General features: G+C 36.6%; 2 protein-coding genes across 2 annotated transcripts in view; one reads left to right on the forward strand and one right to left on the reverse strand.

Moving 5' to 3' along the window:
• Window positions 1-3,795: 3,795 nt before the first annotated feature.
• The window catches only part of LOC110019676 (ATPase family gene 2 protein), a 57,098-nt gene continuing 36,997 nt past the window's right edge, over window positions 3,796-23,896 (reverse strand). Inside the window, exons 6-15 of the mRNA XM_020717447.1 lie at window positions 17,765-17,906; window positions 17,331-17,626; window positions 15,185-15,309; window positions 14,539-14,582; window positions 7,557-7,688; window positions 6,942-7,019; window positions 6,251-6,333; window positions 6,005-6,127; window positions 4,058-4,118; window positions 3,796-3,970 (exon numbers count right to left, since the gene is read on the reverse strand). Coding sequence (XP_020573106.1) covers window positions 3,812-3,970; window positions 4,058-4,118; window positions 6,005-6,127; window positions 6,251-6,333; window positions 6,942-7,019; window positions 7,557-7,688; window positions 14,539-14,582; window positions 15,185-15,309; window positions 17,331-17,626; window positions 17,765-17,906 — 1,243 coding nt within the window. The 3' untranslated portion in view covers window positions 3,796-3,811. The remainder of the gene's footprint in view (window positions 3,971-4,057; window positions 4,119-6,004; window positions 6,128-6,250; window positions 6,334-6,941; window positions 7,020-7,556; window positions 7,689-14,538; window positions 14,583-15,184; window positions 15,310-17,330; window positions 17,627-17,764; window positions 17,907-23,896) is intronic.
• LOC110031402 lies at window positions 16,152-16,978 on the forward strand. The gene has a single exon (XM_020734582.1). The coding sequence runs from the start codon at window positions 16,240-16,242 to the stop codon at window positions 16,822-16,824; it is 585 nt and encodes a 194-aa protein (XP_020590241.1). The 5' UTR covers window positions 16,152-16,239; the 3' UTR covers window positions 16,825-16,978.

Below are 23,896 nucleotides of genomic sequence, written 5' to 3' on the forward strand. Positions count from 1 at the left end.
AGTAAGATCTATAAGGTTTTAGAGTGAGGATGAACCACAACAAGTTGTTTGTTTGGTCACCCACCATTTTATTTTCCTTCGGGGTGCACAATGGTATATTTTTGCACCCAACTTTATTAGATTGTTTGTTTCATGTCGTTTTGGTGATACAATGTTTACTTTTGTCTAAGTCCGCTTAGAAATTACCTCTTTTTAGGTTTGTTGGTGGTGTTTTCTTTTAGCCTGGATCATTTTCATTGAGCTATTAAGGACTAATTTTTCTATCTCGCATGAATAGCTCTAACTTAAATTTTCAAAATTAAACTCATAATCAAAATGAAATAAAATAAATAATTGCATTCACACCTTAGAAATATCATGGCATATCAAAAATGAAATGCAATAAAATAAAATTGATTGGTAACCACTTAATTTAAGATAAGATACGAAAATTTCATCCTTAAGTATATGCATAATTATAGTTTTTTTTTTTTCTTATTTTCAGTCCTCACTAATCACACAAAAGTGGGAGATCTAACCTATGAGTATCACCGCTCTTATAGAGTGAGCCTACCTTTGCAAACTCAACCTGTCCTCAAGATTGATCTTCCATGCATACATCATCAAGGATTGCGTACACATAAACAGCTTGCTCGCAACACGAGACTAAAACATGAACCAAATAAAATCTTTTAGTTTAAACAGGACAATAAAATTGTAAATTTGAAATTGTAAAAGTTTGTTTTGCATTAACCAAATGCATTTGCATACCATTCATAATCAACCATCAGTATTTTCATAATCAAGTTGTAAGATCTACTTCTTTCTAATAAATAATAGTCTATCATATCATGCACTTTATAAGACCAGGCGTGCATGATTTAAGACGCTAGATGGGTTTAGCTGGCAGACCTATCCAGGCAGAGTTATGAGTCAAATACAGTCGGGTTTCTCCCTAGTCCTTTACGAGATTTTGTTTTAAATCTTTATGTGTTGCATTTCTCATTAAACTAAGTTTGAGATTTTACTTGTTCACTAGACCTAACTCTCATGAAACTTAAATGTTTCTTATATTAACTAAATTTTTAAATAGAACCAATACTAAGTTAGCCATGTTTATAATATTAAAATTTGCAATTATAAATTAAATATTTTATCTCTGCTAAAAAAAAATACCAAGTCCTGTAAAGAACTTGTAGAAATTTTTTTAAAAAATTTTACTTTGAACCACTCTTTGAAAAAAAAAAATAGCTGCATCACTGTTAAAAATGACCGGTAAAAAATTCAATTGTAGGTTTGTTTGTCGGCCGAGAGGGGCTTTAAATGCAACTATGTTAGTGATATGTTAGTGATTAGCGAACTGGATCAAAGTCACGAAGCCTTACGCCAACACACCTCATATCAACGAAAAAATATAATGCAGACGTAAGCTGTATCCGGACAACGGCTGCGATTCACAGGAAAGAACAGAGAAAAAAATACCACCTCTAAAGGTTCACAACAGTTGTCCGGACTCCGAACATAATATTTAACTTTCATATCCAATTCATTAAAAGATTGAAAATTTTACATATGCAGCACCCATTTCTTAAGTAAAAATTAAAGCTAAACATGAGTATCTCTCTAAAAAATCAAGAACATTTTTGGAAATGCAAATCCCCTCATTAAAAATTGCTAATTATTTAAATAACCCTCCGCAACAAAACATTCAGTTGCGGTCAGAAGAACTTGATGGACTAGAAGGGACATGTTCATTTGCTCAGCAAAACTGTCTACTCTATCAGACATGAATGGTTAAAGCTCACAATAATTTAGTTTGGTCCAGAACATTTCATACGGGGGATTTGATCTCACTCCTTACAAGATTGATTCTTTTAGCCTGGATCATTTTAAGGTATTTTGGTGGTGTTTTCTTTTAGCCTGGATCATTTTCATTGAGCTCTTAAGGACTAATTTTTCTATCTCGCATGAATAGCTCTAACTTAAATTTTCAAAATTAAACTCATAATCAAAATGAAATAAAATAAATAATTGCATTCACACCTTAGAAATATCATGGCATATCAAAAATGAAATGCAATAAAATAAAATTGATTGGTAACCACTTAATTTAAGATAAGATACGAAAATTTCATCCTTAAGTATATGCATAATTATAGTTTTTTTTTTTCTTATTTTCAGTCCTCACTAATCACACAAAAGTGGGAGATCTAACCTATGAGTATCACCGCTCTTATAGAGTGAGCCTACCTTTGCAAACTCAACCTGTCCTCAAGATTGATCTTCCATGCATACATCATCAAGGATTGCGTACACATAAACAGCTTGCTCGCAACACGAGACTAAAACATGAACCAAATAAAATCTTTTAGTTTAAACAGGACAATAAAATTGTAAATTTGAAATTGTAAAAGTTTGTTTTGCATTAACCAAATGCATTTGCATACCATTCATAATCAACCATCAGTATTTTCATAATCAAGTTGTAAGATCTACTTCTTTCTAATAAATAATAGTCTATCATATCATGCACTTTATAAGACCAGGCGTGCATGATTTAAGACGCTAGATGGGTTTAGCTGGCAGACCTATCCAGGCAGAGTTATGAGTCAAATACAGTCGGGTTTCTCCCTAGTCCTTTACGAGATTTTGTTTTAAATCTTTATGTGTTGCATTTCTCATTAAACTAAGTTTGAGATTTTACTTGTTCACTAGACCTAACTCTCATGAAACTTAAATGTTTCTTATATTAACTAAATTTTTAAATAGAACCAATACTAAGTTAGCCATGTTTATAATATTAAAATTTGCAATTATAAATTAAATATTTTATCTCTGCTAAAAAAAAATACCAAGTCCTGTAAAGAACTTGTAGAAATTTTTTTAAAAAATTTTACTTTGAACCACTCTTTGAAAAAAAAATAGCTGCATCACTGCTAAAAATGACCGGTAAAAAATTCAATTGTAGGTTTGTTTGTCGGCCGAGAGGGGCTTTAAATGCAACTATGTTAGTGATATGTTAGTGATTGGTGAATTGGATCAAAGTCACGAAGCCTTACGCCAACACACCTCATATCAACAAAAAAATATTATGCAGACGCAAGCTACATCCGGACAATGGCTGCAATTCACAGAAAAAAGAGAAAAAAATACCACCTCTAGCGGTTCACAACAGTTGTCTGGACTCCGAACATAATATTTAACTTTCATGTCCAACTCATTAAAAGATTGAAAATTTTGCATATGAAGCACCCATTTACTATGCATTTACTTATCCCACATTGCACTTTTTACCTATGTAGAAATACACCTTTTCATACATAGGTAAAAGTGCTTTTGTTATAAAAATAAAAGTATGGGCGTGAATACAAGTAAAACACATAAGAATTGGGTGCTATGCATGTAAGTTCCCCTAAAAAAATTATAAAAAGTAAAAACTATAGCTAAACATGAGTATCTCTCTAAAAAATCAAGAACATTTTATTTTCTAATGATAAAAGCTGCATGTAGCAAACTATCCAAGCTAGTCACCACATAATGCAAACCATTATGAAATATATCAACATATGTGATTCGAACCCGTGATCTCACGGTGGGAGAATACACCCTCAACCACTATGCCACGAATAAGTGCACAGATATAATATGTTCCATGAAACGCAAGATATTTGACGAACCAATTGCAAATACCATTTCAAATATTTTAATAAACAAAAGGTCATAATTATAATATCTGTATTTTTCTATTTGATCATTTTCATATCTATCTTGTTGTTCTTCTAAAAAAAATTAAAAAAAAAACTATGCAAAGAAAAAACCAAAAAGCACAGTATCATGCAAGAGCCCTGGGCTTCCACATGAAGGCCGAAGATTTACTCCGATCTTGGGCGGTTAATACAGCTTCTTGCCGCTGCTTAGCTGATTTGATGTACTCTTCCAATGGAGGAAGAGAAGCTTCTGCGGCATCCTTGTCTACTTGGCCACGTATTAACTATCAAATAATTTAAGAAAATTGAGCTGAAGCACTTGTAAGGCTAAGTGTTGGGGGAATGAAAGAGGTGAGTGTCGAGGAAAACACCTTGGAGGCCCAACGTCTTTCTGCCTGTAAGCAAACATCTTTGATGTCCCTCCCAGACATGCTAAACACAAGGGAGGAAAACCAGGAATAAGGCGGTGTTTGACTGCAAGTTTTACGTTAAATAGAATTTATCAAATCTGATAAATCAATCCGGATTTATCAAATCGACGCTGCAATAGAAGAGCTCGCGAGCGACTACGGAATAAATTTAGCTCGCCATCAGATTTACTAAATCCATATTTACATCCATATTTACGTCATAAAAATAACGGGGTGTGGGAGAGAAAGACGTAAATCGAGAAAATTGAATTTAACGGAGCAATGGATTTATTATTATTTTTTTCTTTTTTGGGGTGTTTGGCTGGATTTAAGTTAAATTTATGGTTAAATTCTATAAAAAATACGCTATCAAACGCCGCCTATGCCTTTATGAATATAAAAAGATGTATGATTAAAATTATCAACCTAAGGGGCTGTCTGGTAACGGATTTTTAAGTGAGATTTAACTTGAATACACTAGACAGAAAAAAATATATAAAAATAAATAGTGGATTTCGTGATTTCTTTTCAATTTCTCTAAGTTTTGTCTTCAATCCCGAATTTATTATATCCTGGTGATAGCAGGATTTAGTAAATCTGGTTTTATAGGATTTACTAAAGATGTTACCAAACAGTCCCAACAGAAGATAACCAATGCATCATTGTTCATGAGTTGCAGAGGATGTTTCCTTACTCTTACATTATACAGAGATGGTTTCCAAATTTCAAACCTCTAATTTCCACATCTAAAATTCAAATGGGAGATAACCTAAAAACCTACCTCATGCTTTTAGAACCTAAAAACCTACCTCATGTTTTTCATTTCATCTAAAGAGGATTGGAGGCATTTTTTTGGAGAGTGATATCTCACACCTAAAACTTCATATTTACATATATAGCACTTCAGTGTTTTAAACTCATGCATGAAAAGGTGCATTTCACTTTTAAAAAGATTTAATATTAAAAATTTGAGTCCTATGGGTGTAAGTGAAAATGTAAAAGATTTGTGTGTCATGTATGCAAATGCCCCTAAAAGATGACAAAAGGACTATAGTCGTAGCAAGTGCAAGATAGTAGAGATATCTGCATAAGCCAGACCATGAGGCTTGATAGTTGTCAAAAATCACATCCATTTCAAGGATTTAAATGTCACATTTCAGACATCATTTTAGAGGTTTATTTGGGGCAGTTTTTTCATAGTTTTATTTTTTAGATAACTACAACAACATTGTTTGAATACCTTTTTTTTTTTTTTTTGTGCTGTTTTTTTCAAAAATTATATGATAAGAAGTAATTGTTTGCAACGAAATCAACTTAAAAGTGTGGTAGCTATAAAAAACTTATCCAACTTATAAAAAGCAGAAAATATTTTATAATGCCCACAACTAATTTCAAAAATTTATTTTTATTACAACAGTTCTATAACCACATACAACAGCTACAGCCTCGGACCACCCAAAAGGACTCTAAAGATGGTAATTCGCAACTGCAACAATTTCTAATTATTCAGAAATCTCAGCGTTTTATCTCCTGCGTCCCGGTGGAACAATAGCACAAAAGTTTAACCAATCTGACAAGTTAATCAATTATTTTTAAAGTTTCACATGTGTATATTTTAACTAAACATTCTATTTATCTACCAGCTCATGATGTGTTGTACAAATCGTCACTGTGATCAACTTCAAAGGAATTTAGAGGTGTTCGAGTGCTTGAAATCAAGAAAAAAATTTGACAGAACTTATTCCATTTGCTTACTCGATTCAAATAGAACCCTTCTTTACGAGGAAGAAGGGTTCACAAAAATAGCAGATAAAGTTTATAAAAATACATGCAACTGAGAATAAGGCAACTTAATTAAAATTAATAAAAAATACAACATAGAAAAAACATGAATATTGTTAGACTTACTCTTCCGTGACTGAGGCAAATCGAACTAACTCAGATTCTTTTAGGTGTTTTGCATACTGAGCTGCTATTTCAGCACGTGTTTGGTGATCAGGAAGGCAGAAGTCAATAATTGAATCAAAGCGGCTGAACAAACAATCTCTATATCAGGGCGTTTAATCTAATATATTACACTGAACAGGAGATCTACATTTGCTGCTTGAGTCACAATAAGAGAATTAAAAGCCTTAGGAATTCTGATAAATTTACCTAATAAGAGCAGGGTCTAGGTCTTGCTTCCTATTTGTTGCAGCTATAACAAGAACTCGCTTTTCCTGCTCAAAACCATCAATCTGCACAGAAAATGCCTGATTACTTGAAAAGATTTCGTTATTGTTTAAAAAAAATGAATATTAAAAGATATGTCGGCTCTGGATCTTCAGAGAATATAAAAACAACACACATTTTTAATAAAAATATCTTCAGCAAGGAATATAATAGCTATGGTAAGTGAGGCACAAATCAGTCAATTCGAAAGGATATATTATATATTATTATAGCATTTTACTTGGAAGGTTAGGAAGAAGAAGGTCACAAACCCAAAAATAAACTACACAAAGTCCAATGCATATCAACTGCCCTTAGTGGTGGTTGGGATCACTTTTATTTTTTATTTTTTTTATTTTGTTTTGATTTTAAACTACATATTTGATTATTTGATTAAAGTAAATTTATTTTTAAAAACACTTAAAAATTATTTTGACTATTTTTTAAAATATGTTAATTTATTTTTAAAAACAAAAAATAAAAATATTTAGAAAGAACATTAAACAAATGTGGTTTTGAAAACAAAAGAAAAAAAAACGATCCCAAACAAAACCTAATAGAAAATCAAAATGAGCAACTAGTTCATCAGATGATCAGGTGAGAACTCACGAGACAAAAGACTGAAGAAACTTACCTGCCGTAGCAATACTGATAATATCCTCCGTGTTGCTTCATGCATTTCACTATCTCGGGTAGCAGCAAAGGAATCAACCTTCATGAAAGTTAGTAGATAGGCCATCAGAAAAATTAGGCAAATAGAAAGGCATTCAAGGCTACCATTAAACATAAGATCTTTCAAGATTGAACACGAGCAGAAACCTAATAAGATCTACTGGTTTGTTTGGGGCGGCTATACCTCCTTATAAAGAAAATTGTAGAAAAAATAAATTTTTAAAAATTGTTGTGAGCATTATAATTATTTTCTTTTTCAAACATTCAAAGAGCAACATTATTTACAACCATAACTATAAAAATCAGCTTTCCATCATAAAAATGTCTAAAAAATAATAAGAAAAATAGTGACAAGATAGAAGTGTGGCAGTGGTCAAAAAACGAAACAATGAGATAGCTGCCTCAAACAAACCCGTAATCATTCACATCATATTTGTCGAGATTTAAGAAATAACATGACACAATTTCTAAAGGTATGGCATGCAAAAAATTGTAACAAGTAGGCCATTGATTATAAGTACAATAGCCACCCTAGAGCTGGAATGTACAAAATAAATGATATAAATATAGTGTGTACCTCATCCAGAAAAATTATCGCTCCATCAGGAAGATCATTGGCCAGTGAAAAGACATTTCCAAACAAGCGTTCACTCTCACCATAATACTTTGACATGACAACCTCAAGAGGAACATATAACATTGGAACGCCCTATACAACAACAAATGCACAGATCATTAAGCTAACAAGGTACATAAAAAATTAATGCTGAAATACAAGCCATATTCCAGTATCAACAAAAAAAAATGAAGCATTATTAGATCACTTCAGATATTTTGACTTGAAACTAAACCAGCGACAACAACAACTAACATTTGGGCTCAGCTACATGAATCCTTTTTCTCTATTGTGTTGTATTGAGTATCATATTTTCATTTAATTCTAATAAATTAAAATCATTTTTTACACAACATGCCCAAGTCATTTTAGGTCTACCTCTCTATTTCTTAGCATAAGTCAAATCCAAAACACCTACTCTCCTATATGAAGTGAAACTAAACCAAATGTACAGAAAAAAATATTACACTCATTTGATCACAAGTGATATAATAATGGTTGTGTCCACTATCATGCAGGCTCTTCAATAAGAAAAATTACCAATTGAAGATTGTTGAGATTTATATCTAACATAGAGTCCTCTTTGTATATAGAAGAATTCTAGAGATTTATTTATAAATGTTGTAAGGCTCTATATAAGCTAAAGTCATTAAAAAAATGGGTAAGCTTTTCAAGAGCAATTACTTCTTTATGGTATCAGAGCCAAAACTTAGTCATTGCTACAGGAGTTTCGAAAATCGTTGTGCTTTGTGAACCTGTCATTGAGTCCCTTATTGGCCCAACTGTATTCTGAAAAATGTAGTGGGATACGCCTTACCAGTGTGAGCAGTGGACAGAGCGGAAGTCGAGAAAGACGAGAGCTTTGGTGGTCCCTGTGCGCTATGATTTAGTTGTTGCTTCCCTCGCTAGCCCTGGATGTGGCCCGAGATTTTCACATGTTCACACAAGAAAGGGAGTGTGGTTTGTTGCTTCTGAAACGAAGCAGGGAGGAGGGTCTGAGCCTAAGATTCTCACTCTTTCATGTGAAGAGGAGTGAAGCCATCTGCTTACGGAGTGAAGTAGGGATCACGACTTACTTGCGAAGTGGAGATGGGATTGTGGTGTGATCCGAAGGATGGTCGCAATTAAAGCTAACTGGGAAGGTAACAAAGGGATTGTCGCGTGCAGACATGAATGATCAAATTCTCGTGTGATTGTGTGATATAGACTTGTGATTGAGGATGTCAAGAGACGGAGATAGTACGGGAGATAAAGGATTGGAGCTTTTGAGAAGATAGATCATATTCTAAAATTCTTGGTCGAGCTCATACAGGGAGCTAGTATCTCAACGAGAGTCACCACCTCAGCACATGCTCCGACGCAGGTGGAGCTAAATATGCCACATATAAATCTGAAGCTTGATGGACCAACCACATATCTGAGTTGGCCACGTCAGATCTAGGCTACTCGAGTAGAAAATAGACTAGAGAGTCTGACGGGGGATAAGCCAAAGAATGACAGTGTCGAGGGGATTTAGTGGATGACCACACACACCTTTCCCTATAGAGGAATACTCAATTTGATTGTTTCATCCATTGCCTCATCTGTAGATGGCATTCGAAAGGTGAAGGACATCTGAGCAAAGCTGAAGAAGACATATGCTGGGACTAAGAACCACATGAGGGTGTTCCAGATTCAATGTGTCATAGAGACAGTGGTACCAGATGATAGCGGTTGTAGTAAGATCTTGATCACTTCTCACCTATGTTGCGTTGTGGTGATCTGGGGTGCAAGAAGGGGGAGATCTTTGCACAGCTGAGGACTATGCAGTTTCTGACTCAGCTAAACCAGACCACTGATCAGAGGAGATCAGTCCTCCTGGCTCAGGCAACGATACATTCACTGGATGAGGCCATCACCGTGATGATACAAGAGAAAAGTCGCATGAGGCTATACTCTGAGCCAAGTGGACATCCAAATACTCGATCAAATTTGGCTGCCTTGAGCTCAGGCATAATAGATGCCTAGGGGGAAACCCGCAGGTGCTACAACTGTGGAGAAGTGGGACATCTTAGCAAGGCTTGTTCAAAGCCACCCAAAAAAAGAGCAAGAAAGGTGAACGTGGACAGTCTAGAGGTCATGGTCATAGCCGTGGAGGCCAAAGAGGTGGAAGAGGGTGCTACCGGGCAAATCTAATGATAGCGGAGGACGAGTTACTGAAGATAGGAGTGGTCTTTACAAAGAAAGATCACGAGTTACTGAATACGTTGAAGAGAAAGTAGAGAGCAACAACTGATGTGCTTGAGGATCCCAAAGCTAGGAAGTGTGTTTTCGTGGATTATTCTGCTACGCAAAAAGGGTAAGTTTGATGGAGCCCAATAGAAAAGAAATTGTTTGTGATCATGAATGTAACTTCTAGAAAATTCGAATCGTAATACTCCTTGGAGGTGACCTCATCCTTCGGTGATTTGCCACATACTGGAGGTATGAGGCAAGAGGAGAGGAATAATGATGGCGAGAGATTGATACATTTGGAAATGATGCTTTGTCCTATTGTGTAGGAAGGGTCGGTTGAGGAAGAGCCCAAAAATGAGGAAAATGAGCTCGAATGCGGTGGGATTCAAGCTCAAGAAAAGCTGAGTGTATATAAGGAGAAAAAATTAGGCAAAAACGTCACTCGTGCTATCAAGTCCCTTGTCTCAGTCTACTCTGACTCCTAAGACACCTACACCATTCACCTCAGAATCAGATTACACAGGTGATATGATTTTTCATCATTCTCCTCCCACCCATGACTTTAAGAATGACTTCTCGCAACAATGCGAGTCATTCCTTGAACGTTATTCTACCGATCTTTTTAGTTTCTCATATGATATTGCTCAGTTTTTCTCATATTATAATATATCAACTGCACATAGAGCATTCATTGTAGCTCTGGACATTGTCTCTATACTCAAATGATAGTAGGTATCTAAAAAGATCCATAGTGGAAGTTTGTCATGCTAGAAGAACATGGTGCTCTCGAGACAGGACGTGGGAGCTCGCATTGCCACCAACAGGGAAAAGATAGTCTAGCGCAAATGGGTCTTCACAGTGAAGCGGACCTCAAAAGAAAAAACTGATCGCTACAAAGCACAATCGGTGGTGAAAGAGTACAATCAAACGTATGACATTGACTGTGATGATACATTTGCACCAGTGGTGAAGATGAGCACAGTCAAGAAACTTGTATCTTTAATTGTGAATGGTAGATAGAGGTTACACCAACTGAATATGAAAAATGTGTTTCTTCGTGGAGATCTGCTAGAATGGGTATGCATGGAGATACGCCCAGAATTCAACATAAACCAAATAGCGGGCACGGTATGTAGGCTGAGGAAGTCACTATATGGTTTGAAACACTCTCCTTGAGCTTGGTTTGACAAGTTCAGGAGAGCAATGGTAGACAAGGCTATCAGCAAATCAATGACGAGATCACACTGTTCATTTGACGATATGGTGGTCAAATTACTATGCTTGTCACGTATGTAGATGATATGATAGTCACTGGTAATGATGAGAGAGATTGCACAACTGAAGGCGAAATTGGGCGAAGAGTTGAGATGAAGTAGGACAACTTAGATACTTCCTTGGGATTGAAACGGCTTATGGAGCAGAGGGGAGTATTCTATCTTAGAGGAAGTATGTGCTAGGTAGTGTATCAAATTTTGAGGAGCTTAGAAGTGTGCACCACGGAAGGGATTGATCTTTAGGAAGAATGGACATGTAGGCATTGATTGCTATTTTGACTGACTAAACGAGTTATGTCGATGACAGGAGATCCACTTTTGGACACTGCATGTTCGTAGGGGGCAACTTGGTCTCTTAGAAGACCAAGAAACAATCGATAGTAGCAAGGTCAACAACAGATGTAGAGTATATGGTCATGGTCTTAGGAGTTTTCAAGATGATATGTTGAGAACCTTGTTGGTAGAGCTCAAGTTGGACCAAAGAGCTCAAATGAAATTGTGGTGCGACAATAAGTCAGCAATCAATATTGCCAACAACCTGGTGCAACATGATAGAACCAAACATGTGGAGATTGATATGTTTTTCATCAAAGAAAAGTTGAATAAAGCACTATTGGAGCTAAGTCATGTAGTCACTAGAGAGCAAGTGGTTGATTGCCTCGCCAAAAGACTTAGCTCATAAAATTTGTCTAGGTTATGTGACAAGATGAGCTTAATAGATATCTTTGCCCATCTTGAATGAAAGTGTTGAGATTTGTATCTAATGAAGGGTCTTATTTGTAAATAAAAGAAGTCTAGGGATTTATTATAAACGAGCCAAACAAGAACAAAGGTTTGTGCGTTCATGTTCGACTCAATTTGACTCGATTTAATTAAATAAAAGATTTGTTAGTTTGCGTTCGACTCGATTTGGGTTGAATTAATTAAAATTAATATAATATTTATGTATTAAATTTATATATTATATTTTAAAAAATATATGAAATTTAATTAAAATTTAAATAATTTTAGTTAGGATTACAAATAAAAAAAAAATCTATTGGATATCTAAATACATTTGAAGGAGGCGGTACGTATGAAAATGATAAATAAACTTCTCTTCCTAAACCTATTGTTGTTGTCAATGGGTACCATGACCCCCATCCATTAAATAAAAAAAAAATATAAAAATATTTAGCATTTGAATGCATAAGAATTAAGAACTTGTGACTTGGCATTTTCTTTCCCTTGATTGAAAGCCGTTGAATTGGTTTAGTTCCACATCACAAAATTTTAAGAACATATTTAGCCCAGTCTCTATAAATAATAAAACTCTCCCTAACAAATTTATTTTTACTCCTTAGCTCAACTCCTCTCACAACTCAAGCTACGGTTAAATTTTATAATTAAATTATATTATATGATTTAATAAATTTTAATAAATTTTTATTTCAAGTCGAGTCAAACACTAGTTTAATTCGAATGATACTCGTAGGATTGGCTTCAATTCGATCTTTCTGCAAGTAACGACCCTATTCGCCTCCTTTTCCTTCTCACAAAGAGCCGCTCGATCAACACCTTAGTTTTCATTGATTACACTCAGCTTACCTATACCAGAAAATCGAAGTCATTCAACTTCATAAAGACGTTCCGCTGCTACCCGCACACGAGGTGCCTACCCTTAACCTCTCCTTCTTTTCCTTCATTCTATGACTCCCCCTCATGTTCTCTCAATCTGGTTTGCTTCTTTCCTTTGCTTCGAAAGGACAATCATCACTTTAAGACGAAACTATCGAGGCACTTTGAATCGATACTAACTCCCTAAAATTCTTTTTTTTTTAATTTTATTTTCGGTAATTACATCTTGCACTTAACGTAATAATCTGATATGACACCGATGAAGAACCAGCCAAAGTACCAAGCCTGATAATAGGACCAAGCCCAATGAAAAAAGAAATATAGCGACTAATTAGACAATATATTGAGATATGCAACCTTATGAAAGAATTGAGCACGACTGCTCTCTACGAGACAAACACAAGAGGTTTGACACTAATGAGAAAGAGGCAAGCCAACAACCCCCTATGAGAAGACCTTGAACACATGGTTCAACATGACAATCTCTACAATACAGTTCGTCTCAATGCCAAAAGAAAAAAAAAGCAATGGCATCTCCGAGTTCTGCTAAGGGTGGCAATCGAGTTTTGTGAAATGGACAGTCATAACACCAATCGAAAGAAAAATTTTCATGAAAAGGGGTTATGGCGGCTCTGATAGAACCTAAATTAGCATTCCTACTAATTTTTTATACAGAGCTATATTCATTGGACCTCCTTCCTTGTCATCCCAAAGTTTATAATTTTGATCAATTAATATCCCCTAGTCTACATCCACTCATTCTTATATAATTAAGAGGATCAAATATGCACTTTACTAAGAGAACAATTCCATTCTTTGATCTGATAGTGTCTCTGGGAAAATACATTTATATAGATGCCAAAATATTTGTGTTTATACTCATACATGCAGTTATTAATGAATCTAATCATCCAGAACTAATAATATGATAAAAGATATAAGATCAAGATAAAGGAAATCAAATTAATTTATGGCTAATCAGGATAAAAGAGTTGGACCAAGCTCAATTTGAGATCAGAATGAGCTACATTCTAACTATGATTAGTATATATCAAGTTTAGATCAAGAAACTACAAACCAATCTTCAATTGTTGTTGGATCAGTAATGCGGAACATCAAGCAGATTATCCTAATCCCACCGTAAGATTAGGATTAAGAATCAGAGATGAGACAGAGTTATAATCTATATTCTAAGCAAATAGCACCTAATAACTAGTCTTAATTAAGAGTTCTCGTTACTGGGAGAGGTAATTAATCACAAGTGCTTAAATCCATGAAAAACTTCAAATTAGATGTTAATGCCCAAGCAAAATGAGAATGAAATCTCTAGGTTGTATCTAAACTACCTTAAAGAAATTTGACCAAAAATCACACAAAAATTCTCTTGCGAGAGTCCAGAGCAAGCACAAATTTTCAAAGCCCGAGTGGAACATCAAAGACACCCCATCTGGGATATTTGGCTTCAGGTTAGAAATCTATCATTAAGATGAATTGGTGTTTTGAATCCCATAGAGAAAATAGATAGGAGTCAACCTGTTTTTAACAATTTGAACCACAATGGGAGTCTCCAGGTTTCTATTACATTTCTTTTAAGAGATTTGACTTAATTGCCGTGCCAGCCTTAATTTTGCAATTTTCATCAACAGAAAATACACTTTTAATCAGAGATTTAAATTTAAATAAGAAAAATATAGTAATCAAGTTCGGATACCTAAACACAGTCATTTGGTATGCAGACCAACTCAAACATAAAAATATAAGCGATAAAAGATATGAAGACCATCATTTCTTCTAAATGCTGCAGCACAAAACAAATAGAGAAGGAACAGTTTACTTACAGCTTCCTTAGCAATTACTCGAGCACAAGATGTCTTTCCTGTCCCTGAAATCCAAAAGCATACAGTTTAGTATTCTAGCTATTCTAGGATTTATAAAGAAAGATTTGCCCGCAGCATGTGAAGCTAAAATTCTATTTTGATTCGTTCGTTGCAAGACGGTTTTGATAATTCAAAAGATCATAAATGACAAAGAACATCTATGCAAATTGGCTAACGATAACATAGATAATTAAATCGGACTAGGACAAAAATTATAGTGCATACTGCAATCAACAGGACTGACGGAACAAAACAACAAAAAAAAAAAACAAAGGAATAGACATAATTTGCTCTTAAATTATTCTATTCAAGCACTGAACTCCACTTCTCAAGGAAATTAAGAAACTGGTTAGCAGACTATTAAATCATATGCAAGTTTATGCTAATCTTTACTAAATATTACGTTGACCGCTTGAGATGTAACCAAAAAATCTGCAATGATTAAGTTTACAAGCTTAAGATGTTATTTCTTTCAGTAAGTACGATTCTAAAAGCAAAATGTACACTAAGTATGACTGGATCCATCTATACATTTCATACTCATATATGTAGTTTTATGGCACCAAATCATAAAACCTTTTCTTTTTACTTTCTACAGGTGACATACCTGGCGGACCTTCAAATAGAACTGCTCGAGGTCTATTTGACTCAAATTTTGAACGGGTACCACGAGCAATCTCATCATAGATCTCAGGGCGCTTTAATGCCAAAAGTATGGTATCTTCTATTTCTCTAAAGAACATTTAATCAAGTTCATGAATTTCTTCTGTCGGAATATAATAAATATTACTTTCAAGGAATGTAAATAAGACTCTAAATGTGAAACATTAATGCAAATAAAGAGATTCACGATTCAATAATACACAAATAGATCAGATGAGAGCAATTGCAAAAGCAGTTTTCCTTGATGCATTCTTCCTAGCAAAGAAATTCACAAGTTCAAACAGTTGTAAGGGGAAGGTAAATCAAAAAGCAATTCCTGGAGAAAAGGTTACTTAAGCAAATATATCATGCTGCAAAGAATTCAGCTTTCATAAACATAAAAGTACATAGAGAGGGAAGGGGAGAAAAAAGGTGGTAGACTTCCGATATCATGGTTTTTAAAATAGAAAGAATCCAGCTTTCATAAACATAAGAATCTCTTGGAGCATATTTAAAGATGGATGACAGGACATTCCACCCATAGTATCTAATTGGAAACTGTAAATGTTTTATAATCATCTTCTTTGGTAATTTGAATTTATCAATAGTAAAATTTAGATAAGATTGCAAGTTGAAGAAACTAAGAAGATATTTTCTTACTGTTTGTTTGAGTAAACTGCGTTTTGACAGTCTTTTCAAAAAGATGTCGCTGAAATCTGCGTTTTCCCACCACTCCTGGCTAGGTGCGGTGACAGCTTTCTAGCTGCGTTCTAACTTTAAAAAATAACAAATTTTGTACCAGCCAGAACAACTTTTTGATAATCAGATTATTATCCAACAGCTTCACAGCTGCTTTTTAATAAGCTGCAGCTGTCCCAAACAACCCTCATTTGGAATCAGGTAGCATATCCATTATTTCAACCGATCTAACAATGCAAGAATTTGATAGTTGACGGCCTGGCTCTGGAAGTAGGGCGTCCGGTGCTCGTTATTTCTCCGTTTTGTTGACTGCAACAGCTTATGAGCGGATTTCGGGGATCTTCAACGGCAGAAGTAGAGAAGGGATGCAATGGACTCCTCCGTCGGCGAGGAGCTTGGGTGGGCTTCATCTTTTCTTTCATGACAACACTTGGCGAGGAATTTGAGGGGCAGATCATCACCTATGACCGCCCTACCAACATTGTCCTCATTCAGGAGGGAGCTTCGAAGCCAGGCGGGCGCCGGAATATTCGTTTTCTTAAAACGACCTATATCAAGGATCACACTTCCCTGCGATGCGGCGATAACCCGCTTGACAGCAAAAAATGTTTCCTCGATCTGGCAGTATTGCAAGCAAGGGAGGAAGCTGCTTTAAGGCAAGCTGAAATAGAAGCAGAGAGAATTGGTGTTGGTGTCACTAGCGAAGCCCAGAGCATTTTTGATGCATTATCTAAGACGCTTCCAGTACGTTGGGATAAGACTGTCATAGTTGTGATAGATGATGTTTGTGTGAACTGTCCGTATTTCCCTGAAAATGTTAGCGGAGGGACACTGCCTGCTAATGGAAGGGTCAAGAAAGTGCTGGAACTTGAGAGGAGAAGATTACAAGCTCGTTCATCAGCTTAGATTTCTTGATCCACTTACCAGCACATTGTAAGAGTGGCCGGCTTGCATAGCATCTAGCTGTATTTTAGATTTAACATTCTACGTTTTGGATTGCAAATATGCTCTAGTATGTAATTTTGTGAGAATTTCTGTAGCTTCTAGAAAAAGGTTTATCAGATTTGATTAATCTGCTTTATATTTTTGTTTTAAAAAAGATATATATAGCCTTATTTTAGTTGCTTTAAAAAACCTAAATCTTAAGCCATCTGCATCACAATATCCGTCCAAAAATTTATAGTTCGCAAAAAGAAACCGAAGCATTTAATGTGAAAATATGCATTAGTAATAGATCAATGCATGGAGCAATATGTACAACAGTTCGAAAATTACATATATTAATCATCATAAAGAAAACAAAAGCCACCAATGAAGTAGTTTCTATTTTATCCCACAAAAAACATGCTTAAAAACTCTTGGACAGATCTCAAAAAATAAAGAGAGATTCTTCAAATCAATAACATGCATACCGTTTTTGCTGATCGTAGCCAGCAATGTTGTCCCACGACACCATGTTATCCATGGGAACTCCAAAATTTTCATCAACCCCATACACTCTCACCCCCATGGCCTCTAAAGCAGAAATAGACTTTTCCAGTGAAGGTGTGCTTCTGCCATGATAGTTACTATCGCTCTTGAAGTTGTATAAGCCAGGATTCTTTCTAACTGAATTTTTTGCATCTCTTAAACCAGCCAACTTTAGCACGGTCACGAATGCATCAAGTTCTTTAAAAGTGAAGCTTCCTTCCTTTATAAATTCAATCTCCTAAATAAATAGATAGGCAAAGAAACTCTTTAGCAACATTGTGGCTAATTAGACCGGCACTAGAATAATAAGTTAAAAGAGGGAGGCTTTAAATCCTTACAGGTAGAAGAGCAAAAAAAAGGAAGGAAAGAAACTAACACAATACTCGGAGCCAAGAAGAGGTTCAAAAATAAGAACACAGAAATCATCCTTAGATTTATTCATTTCACTATACAATTCTCTTCCATCCGTTCCGATCATCTTTTCAGGAGAAGTTAAAGTAAATTGCCAAGCAGCTGCACTGCAGCAAAAAAACATTAATAAATTACTTATCAACTACAACTGTCATCAGAAATCACTTATGTAATTAATTATAAAAGGATTAAAAAAACTATCTGAGACATATCATACTGAAAAGAACCAACTCATCTTAGGCAACAGATCAGAAACATTTGTGCTGCAAAAATTATGTGACAGCACACGGTTTAATTAAAAATTGCTAAAACCCAAAAATCAGCTTGATGAAGAGAATATTAATAACTGATATACAAATCAAAGGCATGCTAAAGTGAACATTATCAGTACTAATTGTAACAAGGACAAATGGTAAACACAAAATGTGCCTTACATGCCTACCTCTCAATCAGGATAGTGAGCGCATCATTTCTGAACTATTTCTAGATGCCACCGAGGTAGAATCAAAAAATTCATGCTACTTTGAAAAGATTCTTTCTGTAAAGTTCACAAGCACCTAGCTAGGTTCCTTTGTTCTGATGCCAATCAGTTACCATAAGACGGATAGGTAGTAAGCAAAAGAGTAGTCCATTTTCTAAGGAATTAACTTCATTCCATGGACTGAAATCCTATCCCCAGCCTAAAAGTGGAGAACATACAAATGATAACAATTGGAGAGAATTAATTCTATATTTTATTCCAATGTATATGTAGTTTATATGATCTTAGGGAATCTTCTAATAGGAAACATACAAAATCAGAGAAAAACAATTCACAAATTGACAAGTTCACAAAATTACAGCAGTCCAGTGATTAATAAGTAGCCAAGTAGGAATCCAGCGGATCAATATGGTTACACTAGAAGATTAAAAAAAAAACAGGGCATAAGACTTTACAAGTACGGGTCCCATTCGGCAGAAATGACACGGTTGAATAAATGGACATCATCCATTCCACGTTTATGAGGATATCAGCAAGTTATTCACATGTGGTTATAAACAACAAAAATATTAAACTATAATCAAACTTTTATTTTATAAAGTATTGCTCTTTAACATATTTGCATTTATGTACCTGAAGGGACTTACGACCTTCAGAGAAGCTACTCCACAGACAGTCATGGCGTCGTCTTCCTCGCTCGGCTCTGCTAGGGTTTCGCCCAATGGCGAACCCTAGCAACAGTTACGGCTTCGGCTTCGCTGATTCCTCTCAGCCTTTTCGTGGTCGGTTCTTTTTCCGGCTCTGAGACAAGGCTCGGCTCCTGTCTCCCGATCTCGCGAGCTTCCCTAGCTCGGGTACAACTCACGCGTTTTGTGGCTCAATCTCGCGGGTACTACTCGCGATTTTTGCGTTCTCTGCACTCGTCCCGTCTCACAGCGTCCTCCCCTTTCTTAGCTTCGGCTATTCGATTTTTTCCCTCGTCTGCTTTCTTTTTCTTCTCTGAACGTCGCACCTATCTTTGAGGATGACTTCAGACAAATCGTATGCAGCTGCCCTTGCCAGTGCCTACGCCTCAGGCACACCAAAATCGTCATCTTTCCCTCCTTCGTTTTTGTGGGCAGAGTACATCAAGAAGCCTAGTAGGAAGAATGAGAAGTCTGTCATCTTTTTTACAGAAGCTGAAAGTATTCAACTTGCTTCCTCCTGTCGTCTGAATTTAGTTGGGAAATTTCTATATGGTCATCCCAAAATAGAGCTCATTCACAGAGACTTTGAATTTATGCACTTTGTTGAAGAATGAAAAATTGGACTATTAGATGGGAGACACATTCTTATTCAAATTAGTAATGAAGAAGATTACAAGCGCTTATTTGCTAGAAGGACAATATGGATTGATAACAGAATAATGAAAATTCTGAAATGGTCTGTGGATTTTGACTCACAGACGGAACCGTCAATCATTCTGGTTTGGATTCGTCTCCCTGGTCTGAAATTTCATTATTTTTCTCAAAAAGTATTGAACTATATTGCCTCAGCTTATGGGAAGTCACTCAAGACGGACATTCCTACTTTTAATCTATCCCATTCTTCTGAAGCCAGAGTACTTGTTAAAAGAGACATCACTTTACCCGCTTCTGAAGAAATCTAGTTGGGCACACAATACCATGAATATTGACACAAGGTAGAGATTGAACATTTTCCGTCGTATTGTTCGAAATGCAGTATGTTCGGACACTCCAATTCTCAATGTCACCATCTACACCCCCAACTCAGACCAAAAAAGCAAACTGCTCCGCTAGAGGCTGTGATTTCATCTCATCCTAATCAGCTCCTAGTTTTTGACACTATTGATCATCAGAAGAATATCCCGGGCGACGTCACTATCCCCGCAGGCAATATGACAACTATTCAGTCCCCAGTTCTAGCTCCCTTGTCTTTGGAACCTCCTATCGTGGGGGAGAGGGAGTTTCTTCGGACCCCGCCTGCCCTGGAACCTATCACTGATAATACAGGTGGAAATACTTCTACTGCTTCACTACCGCCTCATCAGGTCCAAAAAAATATTAATATTACTCAGGCTCATGGGGATCAAGACGTGCAACGACCTACACCTGTCCGAACACTTTACAACAATCCGTTGACCACACCGATCAGATGAGTCAATTATCGGATGAGGAATGACAAGTTTACACATCTAGGAGGAAGAAAAAGAATGAAGATCTACTTGAGCTCAAAAATCTGATGGATGATACTTTGGTTACTACGGGCAATGATACTCACCTTAATAATATGTTAGTCGGTTCACTTCCGAGAATTAGAGGCAGGAGGACTAAAGTGAGACGTTTCTAGCACTTTTGTGCTATTTTGTGGCTTTTTTAATTTTTTTACATTTATGTATCTTTGCTTTTTCTGTGATAGAAAAGCTTGAAATAGCTCACCTTATTAATTTTAGTAATAGCTCTAGTGACAAAAGTGTGACTTTGGGTGATCAAATTATTAAAAGGTGTGAACGATTTAGATATCTTGGGTCCGTTGTCCAAAGCGATGGTGATATAGATGGGGATGTTAATAGTAGAATTCAAGTTGGTTGGTTGAAGTGGAGGAATGCTTCGGGCCTTTTGTGTGATAGAAAAGTACCGCTAAGACTGAAAGGAAAATTTTATAAGATGGTGGTGAGACCTGCAATGCTCTATGGCGCTGAATGTTGGCCTTTAAAAGAGAAGCATAATAATAAGTTAAGTGTTGCCGAGATGAGAATGATTAGGTGGATGAGTGGGGTCATATTAAACGTCGACCATTAGATGATCCGATTAGGAGAGTAGATGTTTTAAATTCGACTTGTGTTAAGAAAGGCAGAGGTAGACCTAGGAAGACTTGGGCTTATTGTATTAAAAATGATCTTAATTTACTAGAACTAAATGCAAATATGACACTAAATAGGACGCAATGGAGAAAAAGGATTCATGTAGCCGACCCCACGTAGTGGGATTAAGGCTTTGTTGTTGCTGTTGTTGTTGTTGATGTATCTTTGCTTTAACTAGGTTTTGTGTGTGTTGTATTGTATGAGTTGGGCTTTCTTTTAGGTCCTCTCATACAACATTTTTATATCTTTTCCGTACTAATATACTTGCCCTCGGGCTTTTTCTATATATATATACGGCCGATGGAGACGGCGTCGGGCTGCTTTAGAGATTCGAGATGGCGATTGAAACTATCGGCTTCCTCCATGGGCATCGTCGTCTCCAACGACGAAGATTTTGCGGCTTTCGGCTTTATCGTACCCGACAATGAAGGGCTTGTCGCCTTCGTTCTGCTCACAAGTCGTCTCTTTCCTGCCAGACGACGAGCTTGCTCGCGTCCTTCGGTATTCGTTCACGACTACAAAGGGCTTCGCTCCTGCTCGCCAGACCGCAGACGTTTCCCTGTTTCTGTTCGAGATTTGGGTTCCCTTCGTCGTAAATCCAGCTCCAGTGTACGCGTGTGGGGTTTTTGTTCCGATTTGGGGGAATGGCCCCGAGATAGGCCGCGGCTGTCTCCGGAGGTTCTACTCCCAGAGCAGGCGGTCGTTACTGTTTCTTCCCTTAAGAATTTCATGATGCACATGAATCTGGAGGTAGTTATACCTTCATTAAAAAATTGGGAAAAAAGAATGGTAGTCCCGCTTTGTTTCTCACTGATGAGGAAACAAGTATATTGGCTTCAGCATGTAGATATACTCTTGTTGGTAAATTTCGTATGGAAATCCCAAGCTTGAGATTAATAGAAAACATTTCAATTGTAGAAAGCATTTCAATTCTCTTATGCTCACAGAGAGTTGGAAAGTTGGTTCGCTAGATGGCCGTCATGTTCTCATTCAACTCTCAAATAACGCAGATTATACCCAACCCTTTGCTCAAAAAGTTCTCAAAATCGATAATTGCTTTTTGAAAATTCTGAGATGGACAGTGGATTTTGACCCTAAATTAGTACCTCCTATTATCCCGATTTGGGTTAATTTTCCAGGGCTCAAGGTGCATCTATTATGAAACCCTTTATACATTAGTAACTGCCTTTGGGAAACCGCAGAAGGTCGATACTCCCACGCTTTATACATCCAGGCCATCTGAAGCTTGTGTGCTTGTAGAGCGCGACATCACTCAACCCTTTCCAGGAGAGATTTTGATTGGCTCCCCTCATCAGGGTTATTGGCAGAAGATTGCGATGGGACCTCATCCCCATTACTGCTCTCACTGCAGAAAGTTTGGTCATAGCTCTTCATCTTCCCCATCTACGGTCGGCTGTAGTCCCACCTCCTGTTTCTCAACACATTTCTGCGGAGGTTATACCCTCTTCCTCACTGTCTGTGATACCTACTGCTATGCCCACGGCGGATACGGTGCAAAATGGTTTGTCTACTAATATTGTTTCGGAAAATGTTTATAAGGGTCGATTGTTGGAGAAGAGTCAGGTGGTTGCCCCTAGAAGGTAGGACGCGGTCACTGTCCCTTCTTTTACTGGAATGAACATACTATCCTCTCAGGCTCTACCTACCGTGGAGGGTGCTCAGGCTCCCCTCTATGAGGTGATTGAAGATAGGCATGAAGTGAACATTCATATTCAGATGACGAAAAAGGTGTTTAATACTAATTAGAAAGATTTAGAGCCAAACACAAACTATCTTATTGCTATTAATCAGTTGGTAAAACTACCTGTTGAGAGAGCAGGTGTTTCCCAAGTATTGGAAGATTGTCCTACACAAACTCAAGAACTCATCGCTGCAACAGTCTTTCCTTCTATGGATCAGACTGAACAGTCTTCAGAAGAAGAATGACAAGTTTACACTTATCGGCGGAGGAAGAAGGCTGGGGATACTGTTCAGCTTGGAAACTTAATGGATGATACCTTGATCACTCCTGACAATAGAACAACACTTCAGAGTTTGCTATCTGGATCCGCTCCAAGAACCAGAGGAAGAGGCAGGTCTAAACTGCCTCGTCCATAGACACTTGTTTTTGCATGTTTTATTTTTATTTGAGTCTTTTGTATATTTTTTGTTGGGATATCTTGGTACCATGTATCATTTGAGTAGAGCATCATCTATTGGGTCATCTCATGCAATTTTTTGTATTTTTTTTTATTTTAATATAATCTGCCCTAGGGCATCAAGCTTTTCCCATAATAAAGAATCATAGGTGAATGAACATTGTTAAAATTTGTGCCAAAGAAAATTTGTAAATCATGATATTGATGAGGCGACATCCAACTTTGGCTTGATAACGGAGAAAGTAAGACAAGCAAAATTGTTTAGAAGATGCTTATATATATATGAACCTTTAATATCAATTTCCTCCAAGACTTATAATAAATCTCAAAACATAGAGAAGAAAGAAGGAACTCCTTACTCCAAATGCCCAAAAAAATGCATGCATAAGCCTAGAGAAAATTTCTGCAGCACCTCCTTAAACCAAAATTTCGGCCAACCCCTAAAGACCTCCCTAGATGAGGTTTTTTATAGGCAATGAAGGAATAAACCACCGCCTACCAGCCCCAATGTGGCCAAATGGGATGATGGGAGAGGAGGAGGAGCATTTAGGGAGAAAGAACAGGTGGCCTAGGGGAAAGGAAGGGTCGGACATG

The sequence above is a fragment of the Phalaenopsis equestris genome, unplaced genomic scaffold (genome assembly GCF_001263595.1).
Source record: "Phalaenopsis equestris unplaced genomic scaffold, ASM126359v1 Scaffold000002, whole genome shotgun sequence".
Classification (NCBI taxonomy): Eukaryota; Viridiplantae; Streptophyta; class Magnoliopsida; order Asparagales; family Orchidaceae; genus Phalaenopsis; species Phalaenopsis equestris.

What these genes read in the sequence shown, in the direction of transcription:
- LOC110031402 (XM_020734582.1), top strand. Translation starts at nt 16,240, where the DNA reads ATGAGCGGATTTCGGGGATCTTCAACGGCAGAAGTAGAGAAGGGATGC.